Below are 21,422 nucleotides of genomic sequence, written 5' to 3' on the forward strand. Positions count from 1 at the left end.
ATGCTGAGGAGTGCCAGAAAGAGAGGGAGAAACTGATCAGTGAGATGGAAGAATTCAAAATCAGATCTGTGCCCGTAATAGAAAGATTCTCTTTTAAGGAAAGGATGGGAACAATGAGTAAAAATTCCAATCTTCCTACTCATTCATATGCATAGGTAGGTAGATTAAGAATCAGATGCTGACCACTTTCCCCTCCTAAAACCCTATTTTTATCTCGGAGATTTGGCATAGCACTCCAAAATTTGGCATTTGGCATAGAACTCCAAAAATAAACCTAAAAGAAAAAAAAAAAAAAGTAAGTATGCCAGGAAAACAAACAAAGAAATATTAAAACTTTGTGTGTTTGTGAATTCAAGTCTTCTCTTAGGAAAACTACCCTGTGGTTTTCACTTGGATAATGTGAATGCTTTTGTAAGCGTATATCATAAGCAGCTGTTCTCGTCCTGGTTTCATCAGAGTTTAAGGCTATCTGCTACATATCAGTCACTTGGCTAGAAATGATGTTGGATTTTCTGGCAGAAGCTGGCAAGTTCTCCTTCCTTGACTGTGCTGCCCAGGTGCATTTTGTGGTTTTACTGAGCAACATCAAAAGCCTTCTCCTGGCTGCCATGTCCTGGGATCGCTGTGTGGCCAAAAATGACTCCCTGCATCATTTTCTCATCATGAGTAGAGGTCTCTGTGTCAGTCTGGTGCTCAAGCCATGGCTGAGTGTCCTACCAAAGCTGGTAGGACAGACCTATCAGGTGTTCCCTTTGACCTCCTTGCATGCCATGTGTGCCAAATGGGCTCAGGATTCGGCAATCCAAGGACAAAAAGTAGACTTAATAACAATGATGCCTTTAATTAACACAACATAGATACAAGTACAAATGAATATGAATTGGTTAGTACATGTGAATACGAAAAAGTTAGTGACTGAATAATACTTGCCAGCAGAATTACGAGACCATGCATCTCTCCAAGGTAGCAGTCTGGAGGGGCTGGCAGGCTCTCAATCATAGCGGGCGTCCACGCGGGAGACAACATTGGCCTCAATATTGGGAGTCTCCGTCCCCCAAATCTGACCTTCGTATTTTGTCCCCTGGGGCATCCGGTCACTTAGGGCCAGTACGTGCCAGGAGACCACCCAGGGGTGGGTAAATCTCCCTCTTTCTGTTATATCATCCTTCTAGGACTGCGCTTGCACAAATTCCAGAGCGGGGGATCTCATCCCTCAATTTGGTGGTCTCGCTTCCCTTATCCTTCTCGTTCTCACAGTGACTTTGGCCTTCATACTTCCTTAGACAGCAGTTTGTAGTCAGGCTGGCTGCAAACCACCCTGAACAGCTCAGTGGGCTGGTGGGCTCAGTGGTTAGCACTCCCTCCCGTGGTGGCAGCAGCCACCTGCACTATGCGGCTGTGGGGTGAGTGTGGCGTGAAGCTCGTTGTCCTCCCTGGCAGCCAGGTTTGGCGCGCGCAGCCATGGCCATGTGCGCACAGTTGCAGTGCCCAACTAAACCAAGACCCACGGTGGGAGGAGGATTCCTCCCTGTTTCACAGTCTGTGTAGCGCAAGGGCAGCCCCTGAGCACCCCATGCAGTCCCTCTCCACCGCAGGGCCAGCCCTGGCTTGGCCTGCGGTGAGGAGGGTCAGACCCCTCTGTGACATGGGCTGTGCTCACAGGGGACATCCCGTGTCACAGGCACAGCAGTCAGAGCGCACGCTCCGACATTTCCTCACACGTCGCGACGAGCCTGGGAGAGCCCACGCGCTGGGACTGCTCTCGGCTCTGCTCTGCTGCGAGGAGCCCACGACCCTGAGTGGGAACCAGCGAGGGGCAGCCAGAGTAGCACAGGACTGAGGTGACGTGTACAGGAGGAGCAGGAGAGGAGCTGTTTCCTCATCACCTCCTGTTTGCTCTTCATCCAGAGCAAAGAAACTAGGATGGAGCTCTGGGACCCTGGCCATGGCAGGTCCCATGGGCAGCCATTGCCAGTGCTGCCAGCACAGGGTAAGGCCTCTAGGAGCTCTATCTCGGGAAGTCTCACAGAGATCATGAACTGTGAACATGGCTGTGGAAAGCCTGGGGCTGGAGGAGCGTGGCTGGGGCTGGAACTGCTGCCAGAGCCCAGGCTCATGGTCCCCTCTGCCTCAGTTGGCAGTGTGGCTGCCAGGATTCCTGGCTCCCAACCCTCATGCTATCCCCACTGTCCCAGGACACCCCACTCAGGAGTCCCTGCCACAGGGGTCTCCCAGTGGGGAAGGCCTACCTGAGCTGCCAGGTCTCCCCATTAATACCACCTCGATCTCAGCTGCTGAGACCCCCTCAGGGTTGGACTCAGTTTGCTCATTGAGTACGACTGCACGTGTCACCTCCTTGTTTAACCATGTGCTGCACCTTTGTGAGCGGGGCCACACAGAGCCTGATGTGTCTTCCACTTCTTTTCCAGAGACCCTTGCTATCTGGGAAGGAGTCTCCGAGTACATTCGAGATCAGCTGATGCTGAACAAGGTGGGTCTGCCATTATGCATCTCCCCAGAAGCCCTTCTTCTGCACTGGAGGTATTTGAGGGATGAGTTCTCTATGTTTCCTAGCATTTTTTGAGAGCATGGAGAAGAAGGGGAATGAAAACACCTGAGGTGCTCTTCTAAAGACATTCTCCAAGGGTTCTCCAAGGCTTTCCCCACTCCTCCATTCATCCCCTTTGCACAGCAGGATTGAGCAGGACACTAAGGTCCATCCTCATGCAGCTGACCAGTCAGAAGCCTCTTCACCTAGCACTCGAATAATGCTTTTCTTCCTTCTTCTTTGCAGGGAGTCAGAGTTATTCGGCTTGGCACCTTTGGTGTGGTGACTGAGCAAGTTGCTGTTAGGAAATATGGCCTTGTGACTGTTCACAGATCCGTGTTCCATCTTTTGTAGAGGGATGCTGTGCTGAGAATCTGCACTGTGCTAGGAATCTGCACCACCTGCGCCTTGCTGATAATGTACTGGGGAGTGTTAGTGAGTTGTCCTTGGCCGGCTGGGAATGGGGAGCTATGTGGGAAAAGAGTAGTTAGCCGTTTCGGGTAAACAACTTTGCAGAGCTGGGAAAGAGCCTATGCGGCCGGGACATAGCAACCTCCTTAGCAACCAATCATGAGCTCAAGCCTTGCAATATGCATGAACCTAATTAAGTTGTGTATAATAGTGCACACTGAATGTTCAATAAACGAGTCTTGTCGATGACCAACTGGTGTCGCAGTCTCCCTTTCTCCAACAAATGGTGACCCCGACGTGATACAGCAAAGGACTGAAATCCTCCCGGACTGAAAAGAAAAAAGGAGGACGCACCACGGTGGAGAAAGTAGGAGTTGGGTCCTCTGCAGCCAGGACGGTGCAAATCCGCCGAGCAAACGCTGGAAAGACGGCACCCCCGAAGATCATATAGATGGTTTCGGGCCATACGCGCCACCGGAGCCTGGAGTTTGGAGAGCTGCAACGGCGCCGACGATATAATGGATAGGCAAGTGGCGTATGAATTATTTACCCGTACCTTACAGCAATGTAACGTACAGGGAATTGACTTAAAGAAAGAGTTACCAGGGTATTCGGGGGACCTGGCACAACGGTGCGGGACGGCCTCAAAACATCGCCTTGAAGACGGTGACGGGAGGTCGGGGAGCCGAGAGGCGGCGGTGAGTGCATGCTAGCTGCACGCCGGGACCGGGCGCAAGGCGTAGGTCCAGGGGTGCTCAAAAGGGGGCCCCTCCGCGAAGACCGCCTTAACCATGGACTGGGGGGCGGCAACACAGTTGCTATTGTATATTCTCGCCAAGCGAGAGGCGGCTGTGAGTATGAAGAAACTCTATGAGTTGTTACGATGGGCACAAGAGAAGGGACATCTGCAAACTCTGGAAATTATGTATAGTGCCACTGAGTGGCAGGAGATAGAGAACTCCCTCTGCGATGCCACCATTGCGGGTAGCCAAACGGCTAAGGACTTGGGTTGTACGTGGCGAGAAGTAATGATAGCGAAGGTCCCTCTCACTCCCGCGCAATATCTGTTATGGGAACGGGAGTGGGAGAAACAAATCCAAAAGGTGGTGAACGCACATAACATCTCGGGAGATCCATTGTGTGGTGTGACTGTGCAGATGCTTATGGGACGGGATCTCTATGGTGACCCCGCGACTCAGCTAACCTACTCGATGCCCATGTATAATGCTTCGTGGAAGCAGGCGCTGTTTTTAGTGCTGTTAGAACAAAAGGCCCCATCATTTACGATGGTGAAGCAGGGATTGCGGGAGTCCTACGGAAATTTGGTGAATAGGCTCGTGCAATCCCTGGAGCAAGCTACTGAAGAACAGACCCTCTGCAAGCTTTTGATCTGGTGCAGAGAGAATGGGTTCAAAGCCGAGCCCCACCTAGTATTCAAATCCGATGTGAAAGCCAAAAGCAAAGTGGCCGCCGGAGTCATGTCCGCCTTTGCAAGCACTTCAGGACCGGGACCGCCACGCCACTGAAAACCGCTGGTGTTTGGAGATCCATCGCCAACCCCCCCCGCCCGTGCCTGCCTCTGTGCTGGCACCTGCGGCGCCTACACCGTCTGTGCCCCTGCTTCCGGACCCTGCCCCCGTCGTACCTAAGAACGGCCTGGCTGGGTCCAGGACTTGTTAGATCGCCTTGAAAAAAAGGAGAAAGGGGGGCTGGGGAAGAGAAGGCGAATGAGATCAAGGAAACTTATGTTGCTGAAGGCTTGATGAAAGCCAGGAGGGAGGTGCAGAGGAATTTGATTCATCTTTTAAAAGTGGGGGTTGTAGAACTGTAATGCTTTAAGTGAGGACGGAAACCGTTATTAGGGCTATTGTTTCTGTTTGCTATGTTCATCTCTATTATGTGTTGTATCCTTTGTATATTGATGCTGACACGAGGTATGGTTGAAGGCTGGAAATTTGTATGATCCGTAGAGTTATAAAACTGTTGTGCGAAATAGAATCCAAGATCTTAAGAAAGAAGATGTTTGCCTACCCAGGCTGAGTGATAAGGAGCATAGAGGCGTCTGCTCAGCCAGGCTCAGAGCCGACCTCCTTCGAAAGCAGTTGAAGGCGGCTGCTTGACCGGGCTTGTAGCCAACTTAACTGCAAACATCCTCTAAATTAGTTTGAAGGTCAAACACCCGAGAGGGAGGGAGATGAGAAAGGCAGGACCCTCAGACTGACGACTGGGACAATTTACTGACATGCGCACCTGCGCACCCAGGAGGGAAGATTGTTGCAGATAGTTAGGGAACGGCGGCCGGAAGATATCGTGCTGTACGGAAAGATAGGGCCCCTAGTAGCCAATAGTGTTTAGTCTATGGTGTAAGCAGACGGATGTGACGTTGTAAACCTAGATATATAACACCTTGTTTCCCATCAATAAGGGCCATTTGCCGTCCACCACATTTGTGTCAACTAGCTGATAGCCCGAGTGGTTTGGGGGTGGTCGCCGTGCCGTCCCTGAACCAGGTCGCTGCAGCTGTTTGAACTGCAACAAGTGGTGCCGAAACCCGGGAACGTCATCGCCTGGATGAGCGAGCAGCGTGAGCAGCAGCCAGAGCAAGTGGACCACCCCGGCAAAGGGGACACTACTGAATCAACAAGGAGGATGGAAGCCCTCATAAAGGTCGTATCGCAATTACATAAGTACTGGGGGATTAATTGTAAGCCAAAAGATTTTACTCTTGCAGTTACAAGGCTTTTGAAAATTAAGGCTATAGACCAGCCGGTGGATATTCTCCACCCTGAACTGTGGGACAAATGTACTAAGGCATTAGCTGAGGAGACAATGTTCTCAGGTTGTGGGAAAAACCTTAAGGCGTGGGGAAAAGTTGTACAAGCCTTACAGAAAGCTATGAAAGAGCAGGAGACTTGGGTAGCAGTAAAAGACTGTTTATTGGCCACGTTCAAAGTGGGAATCGGGACAACTGCGCAGACTTTGGACCCCCCAGATGATGGCAATTCTGCTGAGCCTAAAGGTCAGCAAGAGGGTGAAACATCCCCTCCATCCCCGAGCCCCGCCCCGCTTACAGAGGAGCAGAAACAGCCGAAATCTGTTTGGAGTGAGGTAGCCGAGGAAGCTAGGAACATTGAAAAGAAGTCAGAGCATAATGACGTCTGGGCCAGGCCACCACCCTATGCCCCTCAAAATGGCGCCGAGCCACAAGGGGAAGGGCGGGGCGAGGGTGCCCCCGGTGCGACTGAGGCGCCGGAAAGAGCAAGTCCGAGTGAGGGACGAAGAGAAGACCCGAGGGAGGGGTCGAGAGCAAGTCCGAGTGAGGGACAAAGAGAAGACCCGAGGGAGGGGTCGAGAGCAAGTCCGAGTGAGGGACGGAGAGAAGACCCGAGGGAGGGGTCAGAGCATAATGACGTCTGGGCCAGGCCACCACCCTATGCCCCTCAAAATGGCGCCGAGCCACAAGGGGAAGGGCGGGGCGAGGGTGCCCCCGGTGCGAGTGAGGCGCCGGAAACCAATGGGAGTGACCGGAGCCCGGAAGTGACCAGTCAATCGAGTTCCGACTCCGGATCAGCCACTAGTCAGGACGAGTGGCTCACAACTGATTCAAACTTAAGGAAGGAGAAAAAGAAGGTAAACATCCGAATTAAAGAAAAACCGGCGGGAGCATTCATGATTAAGCATGTTGCAAAGGAAGAGCATCTGACCCCAATTCAGGTGGCTGTTACCTTCAAAATAAAACTAATGAAAATTGTGAGTTTCTGTTCACAGGACCGGATCATCGGACACCCCCGTAACCCGTACGCCCCGGTGACAAGCGTCCCGCCCGAGCCTGCGAGTTCCACGCTGACCGAATCCAGAAAACAACAAAACAGCCTCCGCAAGAGGGGGCCGCGATGCCTTTGCGTTATCTTAATTTTGCAGCTTGTCACTATAGGACAGGTAGAGTCACACCAGCCCTTTAAATGGGGTACTTGAACAGATCGAACAATCTCAAGCAATTAGTACAAAAATAACTACAGGGCCACCAGTTTTCAGTGCCATGCCTTGCCAACTAGCACCCATTGAACCCTGTTCCAAACGCAGCCGGTACAAAAATTTGTTCACCGGTTCGCCGTGGTTAACCACCCTGATATCCACCTTGATAGGGCTGATCACAATGATCATGATGACGCTAATCTTTGGACCCTGTATATTGAATAAGCTCATGCCGTTTGTCAAGAATCAGCTAGAGAAGGTTAACATCATGTTAGTAGAACACTGACAACTGCTTTAAGAATATATCCACTCAGTATTACCCCCAAGTTATCCCAAGGTACACCCTATTCCTACACCCTGGTATTACCTGTCATCCCTACCTTCTACGCGCCTTCTTCTTTGTGCCTTATGTTTTATGTCAAGTTTATGATATGTAATTTTAAGATTGGTATAACTATAAGAATAGAATAAGATAGTAATAAGAATAAGATAGTTGTATTTTAGCTAGTTTTGTTATGCATAGGGAGGGGGGAAGTTGTTGCAGATAGTTAGGGAACGGCGGCCGGAAGATATCGTGCTGTACGGAAAGATAGGGCCCCTAGTAGCCAATAGTGTTTAGTCTATGGTGTAAGCAGACGGATGTGACGTTGTAAACCTAGATATATAACACCTTGTTTCCCATCAATAAGGGCCATTTGCCGTCCACCACATTTGTGTCAACTAGCTGATAGCCCGAGTGGTTTGGGGGTGGTCGCCGTGCCGTCCCTGAACCAGGTCGCTGCAGCCGTTTGAACTGCAACAGAAGATTATGTGACTGAAGGCGGAGTTTGTCCGCCCCCTGGTCTGCCTGCTGGCACGTACTGGCCCTACGTGGCAGGATGCACCGGGCATAAACAGACAGTGCAGAGAGAAAGGAGGGGTGAGACTCCTAACACTGAGACCCACGTTGTCTCTGCGGGGACGCCCGCTGAGTTGGGAGCCTGTCAGCAACCCTCTCATCTGCCAACTCAAGAGAATGTTCAGGCTCAGTGTCCTGCCAACAAGTATTACCTCACGAGTAATTAGTCATACTTTGCTTCTTTAACGTGCTTTCACCTGAATAGCCATAGCCACTTTGTTCTGTGTGATTATTGTCGAATCCCAAACCCATTCGCAACCTAATTGGCAGCGAGGATGGGATCAGGCAATTGAGACAGTGGAACTCACTAGTGGAGTGCACAGCTACGTGAGGTCGTGCCACTGGATGGAAATTGTGTTTGTGCTGTTTGTATCTGTGGTTTTTAGATCTTTATTGTGTAACATATATATCAGCAGAGAGGGCTGAATAATCACAACAAGTAAGTCCAGAATTTGAAAACGGTAAAGTCAGGAATAACTCAGACTATGGCGTTCCCCCCCCACCTCCCCCGCCCACCCACCCCACCGGTGGAGGACTGTGAGCTGTACTCTGACTTGTATCCTTGGACAGAGAGGAAACCAAATTGAAGCTATGCAAACATAAATAGAAATGGAAACAGAGAACCTTTCAAAATGATTCGGACATCTTAATAATCGATTTAAAAGATTGTTTTTTCACCATACTATTGCATCCTGAGGACCATGACATAGTGGAACATATTTCGGTTCAGTATCAAACAAGCCAGTGTTGTGGTTTTGCTAAAATGTGATAAATTGCTCCAATTGGGAACAACACAATTGGGTCAGACACTATTGGCCAGTTTACATTTCCCTAAAAATAGGCTGTGCCATAATCGCAGCATAAAATATAAATCAGTAAGTGAAGACTTTGTGCCTCGTAATGATTGCCGTACTTCCCAAGATCTGTCTTAGATGAAAGGATTTTTTTTTTTTTTGGATTTGGTCTTACAAATGCGATTATGGTTAAGTAAGCTAGCCTATCAAGTAGAAAAATTAGCTAATGCCACCGATACTAGTATACAGTTGCTCAATCATCAATTACAAGCCACATCAAAAATGACTCTTCAGTACCGGATGGCACTGGACTTGATGCTGTTATGCTAAAATGGACTTTGTGGCTACCTAAACCTCTCCAGTACCGACTGCAGCATTTATATCCCTAATGTTACACAGGACCTCGATATCCAATCAGAGAAGATGCGACAGGTGGCAAAAGACACCCATGAACTCTGAGAATCAATGAACACTAGCTGGCTGGCGAAGGTGTTTAGTTGGTTTGGATTTGGTGTCACTGGTTGGATTCAGTTTGATAGAATATGTGGTGATGTTCATTGTGATGATAATTATCCTAAGTATAGCAATACCCTGTATAAAATCTACTATAATGAAAGCTATTAACGTAAAGATGATTCAGTTCACCGCTTATACCCCTTTACAGGTGGATGACCCAATCGATGTCCCAAGTACTAAGACTCTAATTTGAGACTAAATTTCAATATACAATGGTAACTGGAGTCACGGGATGGATACAAAGTTTGTTATACTCAATTACTTACTATTGTAACTGCAATATTTTCTGTATATATATTCTTGTAGAACTAGACTCCCTTCCTTTTCTGTAACTTCCTCCGTCTAATGTACCAATGTGCAATCACTCGCCTACCTGCATCATGTTTAGGGCATGTAATATTAACACCTAAACAATTCCATGTGAAGCTTGAGTGACTATGGTCACAGGGTGGATAATGTGGAAGAAGTGTTTGTGGAAGAATTGTTTGAAAGCAGAAAATGGACGGGACCTTTGGACTTGATAACCTGGGGAAAAGGGTATGCTTGTGTTGTTACAGATACTGGAACCAGATGGGTGCCAGCAAAATGGGTGAGACCTTGGCTGGAAGCAAACTTGCATACATCAGACGTAGCAGACAAGCAGCTGGTACCCTAACTGTGGAAGGCGTGAGGCTGCGGAAGAACAACATGGGAGGAAGAAGTGTTACTGTCATTATTAGCTGTATATTGTGGCTTTTAGGAGGTAATGTTGCTTTTAACGCTATTATAGGAGCTGATGCTACTTTTAACGCTAATGGATATGTTATGCTTCTTAGGCGTATTGTTAATTATACCCAAATTAAGAGTTGTTGGCTTTGTGGGACAGCAGATCAATTTGATGCACTGGTGTTAGGTATTCCTCAAAGCAACTGGACAGACCTGAATCCATATAGCCTACTCAATACATCATATCAGTGCACACAGGAGAATGTCGCAATGGAAGGAATGCTCTGAATTCCCAATACACTTCATGGACGTCTCCAACCCAATCTCGGTGTTTGCCCTCATCATGCAGTGGCAAAAGAAAAAAGGGGGAGAAGACTACCTTGCGCGCTGGAATGTAGAAATGTTTCGTACTGTACTGATTCTAGTGTTGTGCACATGCTGGGGTAGAGCCATATGGGTACCTGCTCAACCAAAACAAAATATATGGGTCACCCTTGCAAATCAGACTGGGCAGGAGGCCATATGCTTGGCCCTAGCTTCACCCGGAAACCCTTTCTCCACATGCTTAGTGGGAGTACCTTTAGATGATTGGCCCTGCCCTGCGAAAGCTTTCGGTTGTCAAAGCAACAATTCACGTAATTACGTGGATAGTTGGGATACGATCGTACCGCATTTTCCACGTGCTCCCTTAGAACCCCAAGAGTTAGAATTATTGGGGTCAATCAAGGCTGATGCATGCCTACGGTTCAATTGGACAAGTGTGTACCGGGGAACAGGTTGGAACCAATCATTACCTGTGTCAGTCAATGCCACATGGGGTAACAATACCGTTTGGTGTAACAAAACCTCGGAGAACGTATCCAAGTCATCCAACACACCGATTGCCTTACCACCAGGAGTGTTTTTAATATGCGGGGACAGGGCGTGGGCAGGAATTCCTTCCAAAATAGAGGGAGGCCCGTGCACGCTTGGGCGGCTAACGCTGCTCACGCCGAACACATCAATGATACTAGAACAGCACCGTAAGAGCCATAGGATAAAAAGAATGACACACGCGTTTCAAGGTGACTGTGATGATAACGCCGATTTTTGGTCCCACGAAAGAACATTTGTAGCATCCTTTCTCACCCCGAGGGTAGCAGCAGCAAAAGCGCTGGCGACATTAAGAAAATTAGGATGTTGGCTGGCAAAACAAACAAATGCCACGTCACTAGCTCTCTCAGGGCTGTTAACAGATGTTGATTCGGTTCGTCATGCTACCTTACAGAATCGAGCTGCTATTGATTTCCTGTTGCTAGCACATGGTCATGGGTGTGAGGAACTGGAAGGGATGTGCTGTATGAACCTTTCTGATCATTCAAATTCCATACATAAGCAGTTGGAGACATTGCGCGACTTAACTACACACTTGCAAACAGATACAGGATTCGGCCTTGATAATTGGTTAAAAGGTCTTGGCTTGGGCCCATGGCTAACCTCAGCTGTGCAACATTTAATTACCATAGGGATCGTGCTTATTATGATTATACTCCTTGTACCATGTATCTTTAAATGCTTGCAAAATATGCTTACGCGAATAGTCAACCAAGAATGGAATGCGAGTTTAATAGCCCAAAAAGAAAACGGGGGAAGTGTGGAGAGTATTGTGCAAACCTGGCTAATGGAGAAAGGACATAGCCAGATGGAGTTAGTGCACAGGGCCTGAGTGAGGCAGAGGTAAAGTAGAGGACAGTGTGTCCTTGAGATAGGGAAGCTACTGCAGCTACACAAAATAAGAACCAGCTAGATTGCAGTTTTAGAATGGATTTTCTCCTCAGTTCAACTGCGCAAGAGCGTGACCCCTCAGTTGGAAGCAGTGGCTCACATGGTCTGCCGTGGGAGAACTCGGGTGCTGGCAGTCTCGGGGGGTCACAGGTACAACATGCAGTGCTTACTTTGAAGGAATGTGCTGTATGGACCTGCAAGACCACTCTAAGGCAATCCACCAGCAAATCCAACAGCTGATGAAACACACCCAGAAGATACAGAAAGATGTGGGCTTCTTTGGACTGGATGGGTTAATTGATTTATTGGGTATTGGTGGGTGACTGAAATCCTTGCTTAAGACAGGACTGATGCTTTTGATTGTTATGCTTTTTGTCCTATGCTTATTCAGCTGTGCCTTCGCGTGCTTAAGGCGAATGCTATCCTTGCATACTCATAAAGCCTGGTTGTTGCACAAGAAAAAAGGAGGACTTATAGAGGAATGGCTTGGAGATCGAGGACACCTTACAGCTCCAGGCGGTTGGTAAAACCTTGGCGTTGAAATGATCAAGAGTCCTTGAACTGCCCGTCAGCAGATCAATAGACAACGGAAGCTGCTCAGCAGGACGTCGGACTCTCGACTGGAAAGACCTTGCAGGCCAACACGGACTTGGGAATGGGTGCATGTATTAGTAAATCACGGCTAATATTACTAGTTGTTTTATTGTTTATGCCTTGTAGTTTTTGGCTGTGCTTTTGCATGTATTAGACATAAGGTATTCTGATTTTGCATGTATTAGACATAAAGTATTCTCACTTACCAGCAAGGCTTGATTAGTGCAAAAGAAAAAAGGGGGAATTGTAGAGGGATGCTGTGCTGAGAATATGCACTGTGCTAGGAATCTGCACCACCTGCGCCTTGCTGATAATGTACTGGGGAGTGTTAGTGAGTTGTCCTTGGCCGGCTGGGAATGGGGAGCTATGTGGGAAAAGAGTAGTTAGCCGTTTCGGGTAAACAACTTTGCAGAGCTGGGAAAGAGCCTATGCGGCCGGGACATAGCAACCTCCTTAGCAACCAATCATGAGCTCAAGCCTTGCAATATGCATGAACCTAATTAAGTTGTGTATAAGAGTGCACACTGAATGTTCAATAAACGAGTCTTGTCGATGACCAACTGGTGTCGCAGTCTCCCTTTCTCCAACAATCTTTCAAAGAGTATTGCGGAGGTTCACAGCCGCACCTATGATAAGTCCTATGCCCCTGGTAAGAGGACATGCTGAAACTTGGGCTTCCCTTTTTTTGGGACATCTTTGAGCAGAGCATAAATTCCATTCAGGCGTGACTGTTAGAGCTCCAGACTTCCATCACCACGTTCTCTGAAGAGCTTCCATTTGTAGCTCTCAGGACCTCAGCATGGCGATTACCATTCTACTCCCTCTCTCCCTGACCTCATTTTAGCTGACATTCTGTAAAGGCAAATAGCAGCATTCATGCTGCTTTTTCCCTTCCCCTTGCACCTTGTAGTAGGCGCCAAAGTCAGCTTTACAGAGCCCTCAAATAGAGAATGGGACACCAGTGAGTGTTTTTTTTTTCCTTCTTTCTATCATCCATGTGACATGGGCCCGTGAAATCTTTCTCAATGTGGAAAGGACAGAGTTTGGCCCAAGTCCTGTGACCTGGCACCCATTAAGGCAACTTGCTCCCTTCCTCCTCTCCTTGTCCTGCCATCGAGCCTCACATTCGTAGGAGATGATTGTATCCATTTCTTTCCTACTTTGTAGGGAAGAAGGCATTGCTGCCCACTTGGCACATCTGCTTGCAGAGTGCTTTGAGCATCTTCCCGCATGATTTTTCCCAGAAAGTGCAAGAAGTTCTTGAGCAGCTGCTTGCGTGAAGACCACAAATCTGTTGGTGCTGTGTTTCAGTGTGTTCTGCTAGTAACTTTGTTCCTCTTGGTCTGCTTCCTAGGCCATAAGCTTTGTGAGCCCCTGAAATTTGCTCACATAGCCGCATACGTCCTTCTTCCCCGTGAAACGGTGGAGGCTGGTGTAAAGGAGACCCTGCGCCTCTTCCGCCGCTGCATCAAGAGTGGGAAGAATGTTGTGTTTGTACTCAAGAACATTGGCATGCTTATAATTGAAGGGGCAGATGTGACAATGCGATTTTACAAAGTTCCTGGAAAGACTTAATGGGACCGAGCAGATGCTAGCGGCCCTTCTTGCGGTAAGTTCTCCAGTTCTCCAGTGCTCCCCGTCACCTTTTTGAATTCCCAAGGGAATGCAAGTCTACTGGCCTGCCATAAACCATGGAAGGACATGGACAGTCCTGGCTGGGAGGAATGCCAGCTACCCGGAGAGTTTGACTTGGGCATTCAGAGGACTTGGCAATGAAGTTGAACCTGTGCAGAGGTGTACTGGGTCCACTCAAGATTCATACAACCCAGGAGCCAATTTCAACAATCTCAGGAAAAAAGGCCAAGACAACAGGAGGCTTTGTGGGTTTTTTTTGTCCCACCAGACTTTGCTCCTTGCAAAAAGCCTTGCTTTCGTGCCCCTTTTTGTGAGGATGTCCTCGGAAACTATTTTTCTATAGAACATGTCTGGTATGGTAAGGCAGCAAGCTCAGCTGATTCCCCTTAAGCTGTTGAAAACTATTGCTCTGGGCCCCCCCCGGAAGCTCGGCCTGATCTCCTCATGGGATAAAGTTGCCAGGGCAAATGGAGATGTCAGACCTCTCTGTCAACTTTGTGTTGACCTCATTCCCCTCTCTTTGAAGTTGGAGGGCCTGAGTGTGTCTGGGATAAACTGCTCACAATATTGGATCCTCATGGTCCTCTTGCTCTGTAGCATTCCTAGTTCAGTGTGTAAATCAGTGATGAGTGCTTACCCCACTCTCTGGGCAGGAAGCAGAGGCACAGAACGAGCAAGGCCCAGAGGGAGAGAATGTTGGGAGAGACTGTGGGGTTAACCGCACATCACATTTGGAAAGACCTAAGCTAACTGACTGTCTGAATGCTGAGTCTTGCAAGAGGCCTGAGCATGTTCCTCCCCCTTCTCCTTTTTTTCTCTCCACTTGTTATGGTGCATAACTGAGGGGCTGCTGATGGGAATAGAACAATTGAAAGTTTCAAAAGCAGCCTCTTCTCTAAGCAGTAGAAGAGATTGTCTCCCCTCTGAGCACTTAGATAATTTTTTTGTTACCATGTCCCAGATGTCTGTCTCGTTTGCAGATGCCGCAGATGAGGAATTCGGTGCTCTCGGGCTCTGAAACTGCTCTTTCGCAGACCTGCTCTGGTCATGTCATTGTCTTTCCCGAGTGAGTATGTTTCCTTCTTAGCCCCTGGCTGGCCAAGCCAACAGCTGCTCATGGCATGTTTTGTAACCTTGTGTTTCCAAGCCTTGTGAAGGCTACTCAGAAAGCCATTCATGAGCAACCCTTTCAAATGTGCATCAAAGTGGAGGTTCCTGGCAGTTGCTACCTTGGGACATTTTCATGTCTTCTGTTCTTCTGTGACATCTGCATGAATGAAATGCTTCACAATGGTGTTTTCAAATATTCACTTGAGTCACCTCTTTCTTTTCGTTTTTTTTTTCTTTCTTTTTTTTTTTTTTTTTGGCGGAGGGGCAGAGACCTATGTACGCCAAAGTAAAGCCTGTACCTAGTCAAGTAAAAAGCTTTCTCCTGGCTCCTGTGGTGCTAGGTGTTTTGTTCCATTACGTGTCTGGGAGATACAGGTTCTTTTTTACACATGGTTTGAGATGTTCTTGGGAAGGCTTGCAAGTGATCCGGAGGGTGAGACAGCAATTAGAAAGGATGCTGGAAAGGAGTAGGAAAGAGGACTAAAGTGTTCTGCCTGAACAGGAGCAGGAACAGGAGATGAGTGATGATCCCAAAAGCACACAGGGGATTTGGGTTAAAATTGGTTTGGCAGTTTCACAGGAAGCACAGGGAAGAGTCAGAGAAGAAAGGTCATGCCCCTCCAGGCATTGGAGGTCTTCATGATGCCTCTCACCTTGCTGAGACACTCCTCCAGCATCTGGCCTCTCCTGCCTATTGCGCTTTGAGAAAAGAGGGACTTCCCAGCACCTCCCAAATGCTCCTGTGTCCCCACTATTCACACCAAGTGCAAAGGATTTAGGCATTTAGAGTGATGCCTTTTCTGCTTTCCAGGTACAAGCTGGAGAGTAGAGATCGAAATCCACCTGGCGCACCTGTAAAGGCCAGGCAGGACGAGGAGAGGAGAGGAGAGGCCAGCACTGTCCAGAAAGGTAATGGAGCTACTGCTTCTTGGTGGAGGCTTGCACCTTCTCCTTCTGTGCTCCTGGGTAGGCCATCGGAACCCAAGTGACAGTGTGATGGCTCAGGTAGCATGAGGCGCTAGAGGTGGCACTGCTCCCCCAATAGGGCAAATCTCAAGTGAGTCCTGAGGGAACAAGAGCTCAGTGCAGCACAACGCTCCCAACTGTACTATAATCTCCAAGTTCAACTTTCCTCCATTTCCACATCCTGGTCTCCTAAACATGCCTCATAAACACCCCCAAAACAACTCATTGCTTTTGATTGTGTCAACAGAGGAACTCTAGGCATGTGAGATCAGTAGGCACATCCAAAGATCTGCTCCCTTTCCTTAAATTACCGCCCTCAGAGACACTCTGTTAGGCCACCCATACATCCCAGCAAGTCTCCTTTTTCACAATGGGACAGAGAGTGAGAAAAGCACTAACCCAAGAAATGATGTTGTAAAGTACAAATGAAAAGACAGAGAGAAGGCAGTGTCCAGAATGGCCGAAGTCCAGCCAGGAATAAAGGCTTCAGAGGAATCAGCCTGACACCTCACAATTTGACCTCAGGCTGAGAAGAACTGCATAGCCTTCCTTTTCAAGAGCCCTCTGCAATGGTGTCCTGAAGGGTTTTCTTGTCTTCTGCCTACAGGAAATGTTCCTGCCAATCGTCTCCTCTCCAGAAAAAGTGACGTACCACCGACACTTGCAAACAGAAATATGCCAGGAGAACAGGGGACGAAACCTGAGAGAAAAGGAACTTATGGCAGGTGAGACACTTGGAGGAACGGATGAGGGTGACCCTGTAGCCGTGTGCTTGTGTGGGTGAGATGCTTCCTAGGTGCAACAGGTTCCAGGCAGCTCTAAGAGTTTTGGATCCCATGAAGCAGATGGGACTTTGAGACAGTGTTCAATATGTTTGCCAGGCCGGGGGATCTGTGTCCCTTAGAGGCTCCGTCTGTAATGCAACCTGCTCTTCTCCTTGCTGCATCAAGAGAGAGCCTGTACCAGGGCATACGGAGCATTCCTGTGGTCACATCTTGCAGCTCTGGGCATTTCAGCAGGGGGTGATGTCTGTCTCTGTTCATGTGAACACAGTCAGTTGAGCCCACATCATTCATGGCAACAGCCAAGAGAACTGCCTTCAGCTGCAGAATCCTGTGAGGACAGGACAGAGAGCAAAGTCCCTCTGTGCTCACAGCACCTCTCTATAATGTCTCTTTTCAGGGTATTTCCAGCCATCCCCGGCACATCCTCCCAAAAGCCAAGGAAGGGCAGGAGGAAGGGCAGTCCTGCAGCCATGCCCCAAGTTGAGAAAGTTAACAATCGAGTGGGGAAGTGGGTGGAAGAGGTATGTGCTACTGACTGAGAAAATCCATATGCCCTGTGGATTTGTGGGAAAGCAAACTCCCTTCTATGGGCAGTGAGTGTGAAAGATGCCTTCCTGAGGCTTCATTTGGCCATTGGCTGACATTGTCCTGGCTTTGTTATAAAGGGTGAAGGTCATACTATATGCAATACATATGTTATACAAATTGCAATACATAGCAATACATAGCAATACAATATTACAATCTAATACATAGGTTTAGCTCAGCTCATCAGTCACGTCCAAAGGACAATGTGCACACGTGGGCATTAGAGGGCTATGAGGAAGGCTCAAGTGAAGGGACAGAAGAGGGGGTGAGAAGTGATCTTCATGCACTGAAAAAGAACACAGGCCACTCCTAATCTTTCTTATTTCTTTTCTGTGTCCCCACAGGCCTGGCAATATCACTTCAGAGTAAGAGGGAAAGGGACTCATGCCTTTCCTCCAATCTGAAGCCCTGGGACGATTTCCCTTTCCTTTGCCTTTTGCTGAAGAGACAAGGAAGGAATCTGACAGATATGAGAGAGAATCACAATTTTGGGAAACTCTTCGGAATAAATACCAGTATTTGAGGGTGACAGAGCCCTGGGACAGACTGCCCAGGTCCTTCCTTTCCATTAGCACTGGAGCTTGGCCGTCATTTCATTCTTGTTTCCTATGCTGAAGTATTTCCCTGATCTCTTTTCATGGACACATGTCAGAGTACAGCTCCACTGGTGGTGGTGGGGGGCGGGGGTGCGGTGCAATCTGACTGATTCCTGGCTTTCCAACTTTCAAATTCTGCACTTTCTTGTTGTGCTTATTCAGCCCTCTCTGCTGATATATATGCCACAAGAAAGACTTAAAGACCGCAGACACAAGCAGCATGAACACAATTCATATCAATTGGCACGACTTCACATAGCTGTGCACTCCACTAGAGAGTTCCACTATTTCAATCACCGAATTCCAGCCTCGTCGACAATTATGTCGCTGATGGGTTTGGGATTCGGCAAAAATCCCACAAAACAAGGTGGCTACGGCGAGCCTTTATCCAGGTAAAAGCACATCAAAGAGGCAAAGACTGAGACTGAACATTGTCTTGAGTTAGTGGATTAGAGGGTTGCCGACAGGCTCCTAACTCGGCGGGCATCCCTGCGGAGACAACGTAGGCCTCGGTGTTAGGAGACTCACCCCGCCCCTCTCCCCACTGTGTTTTTATGCCCGGTGCATCCTGGCACATAGGGCCAGTACGTGCCAGCAGACAGGCCGGCGGGCGGACAAACTCCACCTTCAGCCACATAACGTCGCCTCCTGGGTGCGCAGCTGTGCATACCAGTGAGGGGTCCCAGCCGTCAGTCTGAGGGTCCTGCCTTCCTCATCTTCCTCCCTCTGGGGTGTTTGACCTTCAGACTAGTTTAGAGGACGTCTGCGATTGAGTTGGCTACAAGCCTGGTTGAGCAGCCACCTTCAACTGCTTTTGGAGGAGGTCGGCTGTGAATCTGGATGAGCAGTCGCTTCCATGCTCCTTATCGCTCAGCCCAGGCGGGCAAACATCTTCTTTCTCAAGCTCTGGATTCTGTTTCACACAATAGTTTTATGACTCTACAGATCATACAAATTTCCACTTCCTATACATGCCACCCTGTGATCTGAGGTCCATCTATTGTAGCGAAGGGCCCGAACAGATAACGTTTTCAGAGCAGTTCCAACCATACCTCATGTCAGCATCATTATACAAGGGAAACAACACATAAACCAGACAAATATAGCGAATAGAAATAATAGCCCTAATAACAGTTTCTGTCCTCACTTAAAGCATTATAGTTCCTCAACCCCCACTTTAAAAGATGGATCAAATTCCCGGGCTGGATATCCCTACCCCTCCTGGACTTACCCAGGATATGCTGCATAACCGGCAATGTTCTTTCATGCTCTTTGGTCAGGGACCCTCCCACGGTTCTCAAGAGCCTCGCTCCTACCCTACAGATTTCTCTGCCCGTAGATAGAGTTTCTAAAGTTACCAGTTGTGTGCAAGACGTTCTCTCCTGTCCGTCCTGTCGAGCTTGCTCCACCGACCGAGAACGTGACTGAAGCAGGCAAGAACGTGACTGTTCCACCCGCTAACCGCGGCTCACTCCCTTCGGGGTGCACGTCCTGCAAGTCCCAGTCCGGATCTTCTGGCAACGGGGGCACATTCCCCCCATCTTTTTCTCAGGCTGCAACGTCAGGGCTGGTGGTAAAGGCCTTTACTGGGGATCTCTTCATCATCTTCCTTCTCCTCCTCCTCCTCCTCCTCAGGAGGAGCAGAGGGGAACACAGGTTTATTCAAAGCCTCCATCCCTCCATCCCTCCAGCAGTGGAGCCAACAGACTTGTAGGTTTCATCATTTTCAGGGCAGTTTGCTTGGCACACAATCCTAAGCTCTCCAATAAAACTCACTCATAAAACCAGGTCTTCAACGTCCAAGGAATGTTACTGCTCATGATAGAGAGCTGAGTGCTGCTAATAGAGGGACAGAAAGTCACATCACTGCTGGTAGCTGCTCCTTGCGACACCTTCCAGCCATGGGAATTAAAGAGCCTGACTCAAAGCCCAGCACACCATGCTCCCTCTCACAATCCCTCCAACTCAAGCGCATGCAATTTGGAAAAACAAAGTGAGAAACATGGCGGCCTTTGCAGACTCAAAAGCCACCTCTCCTCATCGACATGCAGCTAGGCTTTCAGATGCTATGTAAACTGCTATCACCTACCCTCTCTCTCATCAGCCTGTCCCAGGTGTCCCCGCCACTGCTGGCCGGTGACATGTGTCATTCCTCTTCAAGAAGCTTGGTGTTCAGGCCGGCTAAGGAGATTAAGTGGTCATGCAGTCCTGTCTTGGTCTTCTTGGTCCCCACAGGCTCTGGCTTGCAGCTGGTACCAGCCTGGTCCTGCTGGGGGTCATGCCCCGGCTAGCAGGAATGGATCTCCTGCTGGGGTAGCACATCCTCCTCCACTTGGGACCCTGGGGCAGGCCCCTGGTACACAGGGCAGGCTCTCCCTCCAATGGTTGCAGCTCCATGGGCACCAGGGCAGCTGTGATGCTCTGCAGGAGGGCAGCATCAGGGTGGCACATGGTAGCGCCCACCTTCCTCTTGGTGCCCAGCGCCGCCTTCCCCCTCGCCCACAGCTGCGAGGGATGGCTCATGGCAGGCACCAACAGACAGCGTGGTCCCACCTTCTCTCAGGCTCCATCCAGTCCCCTTGGGAGATGCTCCAAACTCTTGCTTCGCTCCCAGGAGTGCCTGAATCCCCTCCCTTCACCTTTCTTAAGTGTCTGCCTCCTTTGACGAGCACCCACAGCCTTTGCCTTGCCCTTTTTGCAAAGGCACAATGTGTTTTCTCCTCTCCCAGAGCACTCCTGTGCCCTCCAGTCCCTTCATGAGCATTTAGATGCCCTCCACTCACAGCTCTTCCCGCTACCGCCCACATCTGCTCTGACCCTCCTTTCTCTTTGCTTTGTGCTCACATGCTCTTCAGCCACCATCCAGCAATGTTTTCCTTTCCTCACTTCCTCTCCTTGCACGTTCAACATCCCTTCTTCCCCCTTTCTCATTTGCTATCTCTTCCACACCTCTCCACTAGGAGCTAGGCTAGCCGCTGGTTGCCACAAGATCTGTTCAGATCCCTTTCATTGCCCACTATCAGATCTCCTCTCTTGTTATGCTCACAACCCCATTTCCACTGCCAAAGCCTCAGCTCTCCTCCACCGCCTTGCTTCTGCCATAGGATCAGGCAGCACACAGGATCTTGAAGCCACTTCCCCTCCCTAATGCCTCCATATGGACGCACGGCCAGGCACAGCTTGGCTACTCCAACTGGGAGAAAGCACTGTGTCTTTATTGGGCAATTCCCAGGCCTCAAGAGCGCTTGCAAAGGCCCTGCTCTGCTAAGGGCTCTTCTGGCGCAGAAGCGGCAACCCTTGCAGCAGCAGTGGGAGCTCCTGCACCAACACACTTCTGCGCAGCCCCACCACTGCCAGTCCTGCTGTTTGTCTTGGTCCCCTCAAGGCTTCAGGACCTTCAGGACCGTTTTGCAGGTCTGCGTGGTTCTACTCGGCCGTACTGCTCCCATGTCCGCCGGGCTGCCACAAAGGACTCATGCTTTTCGCGATGGTCTTGAAGTTCCATCTTCCTCCCAACACTGAACAGGAAAGCAAGAA

General features: G+C 49.2%; 1 protein-coding gene across 1 annotated transcript; it reads left to right on the forward strand.

Moving 5' to 3' along the window:
• Nucleotides 1-1,390: 1,390 nt before the first annotated feature.
• Nucleotides 1,391-11,552, forward strand: LOC148594895 (syncytin-2-like). The gene is made up of 2 exons (XM_088523499.1): nt 1,391-1,403; nt 10,624-11,552. The coding sequence occupies exons 1-2, from the start codon at nt 1,391-1,393 to the stop codon at nt 11,550-11,552; spliced, it is 942 nt and encodes a 313-aa protein (XP_088379625.1).
• Nucleotides 11,553-21,422: the final 9,870 nt, after the last annotated feature.

The sequence above is a fragment of the Tinamus guttatus genome, unplaced genomic scaffold (genome assembly GCF_059628265.1).
Source record: "Tinamus guttatus ecotype Peru unplaced genomic scaffold, ASM5962826v1 Tinamus_guttatus_pri_ptg000190l, whole genome shotgun sequence".
NCBI classification, from domain to species: Eukaryota; Metazoa; Chordata; class Aves; order Tinamiformes; family Tinamidae; genus Tinamus; species Tinamus guttatus.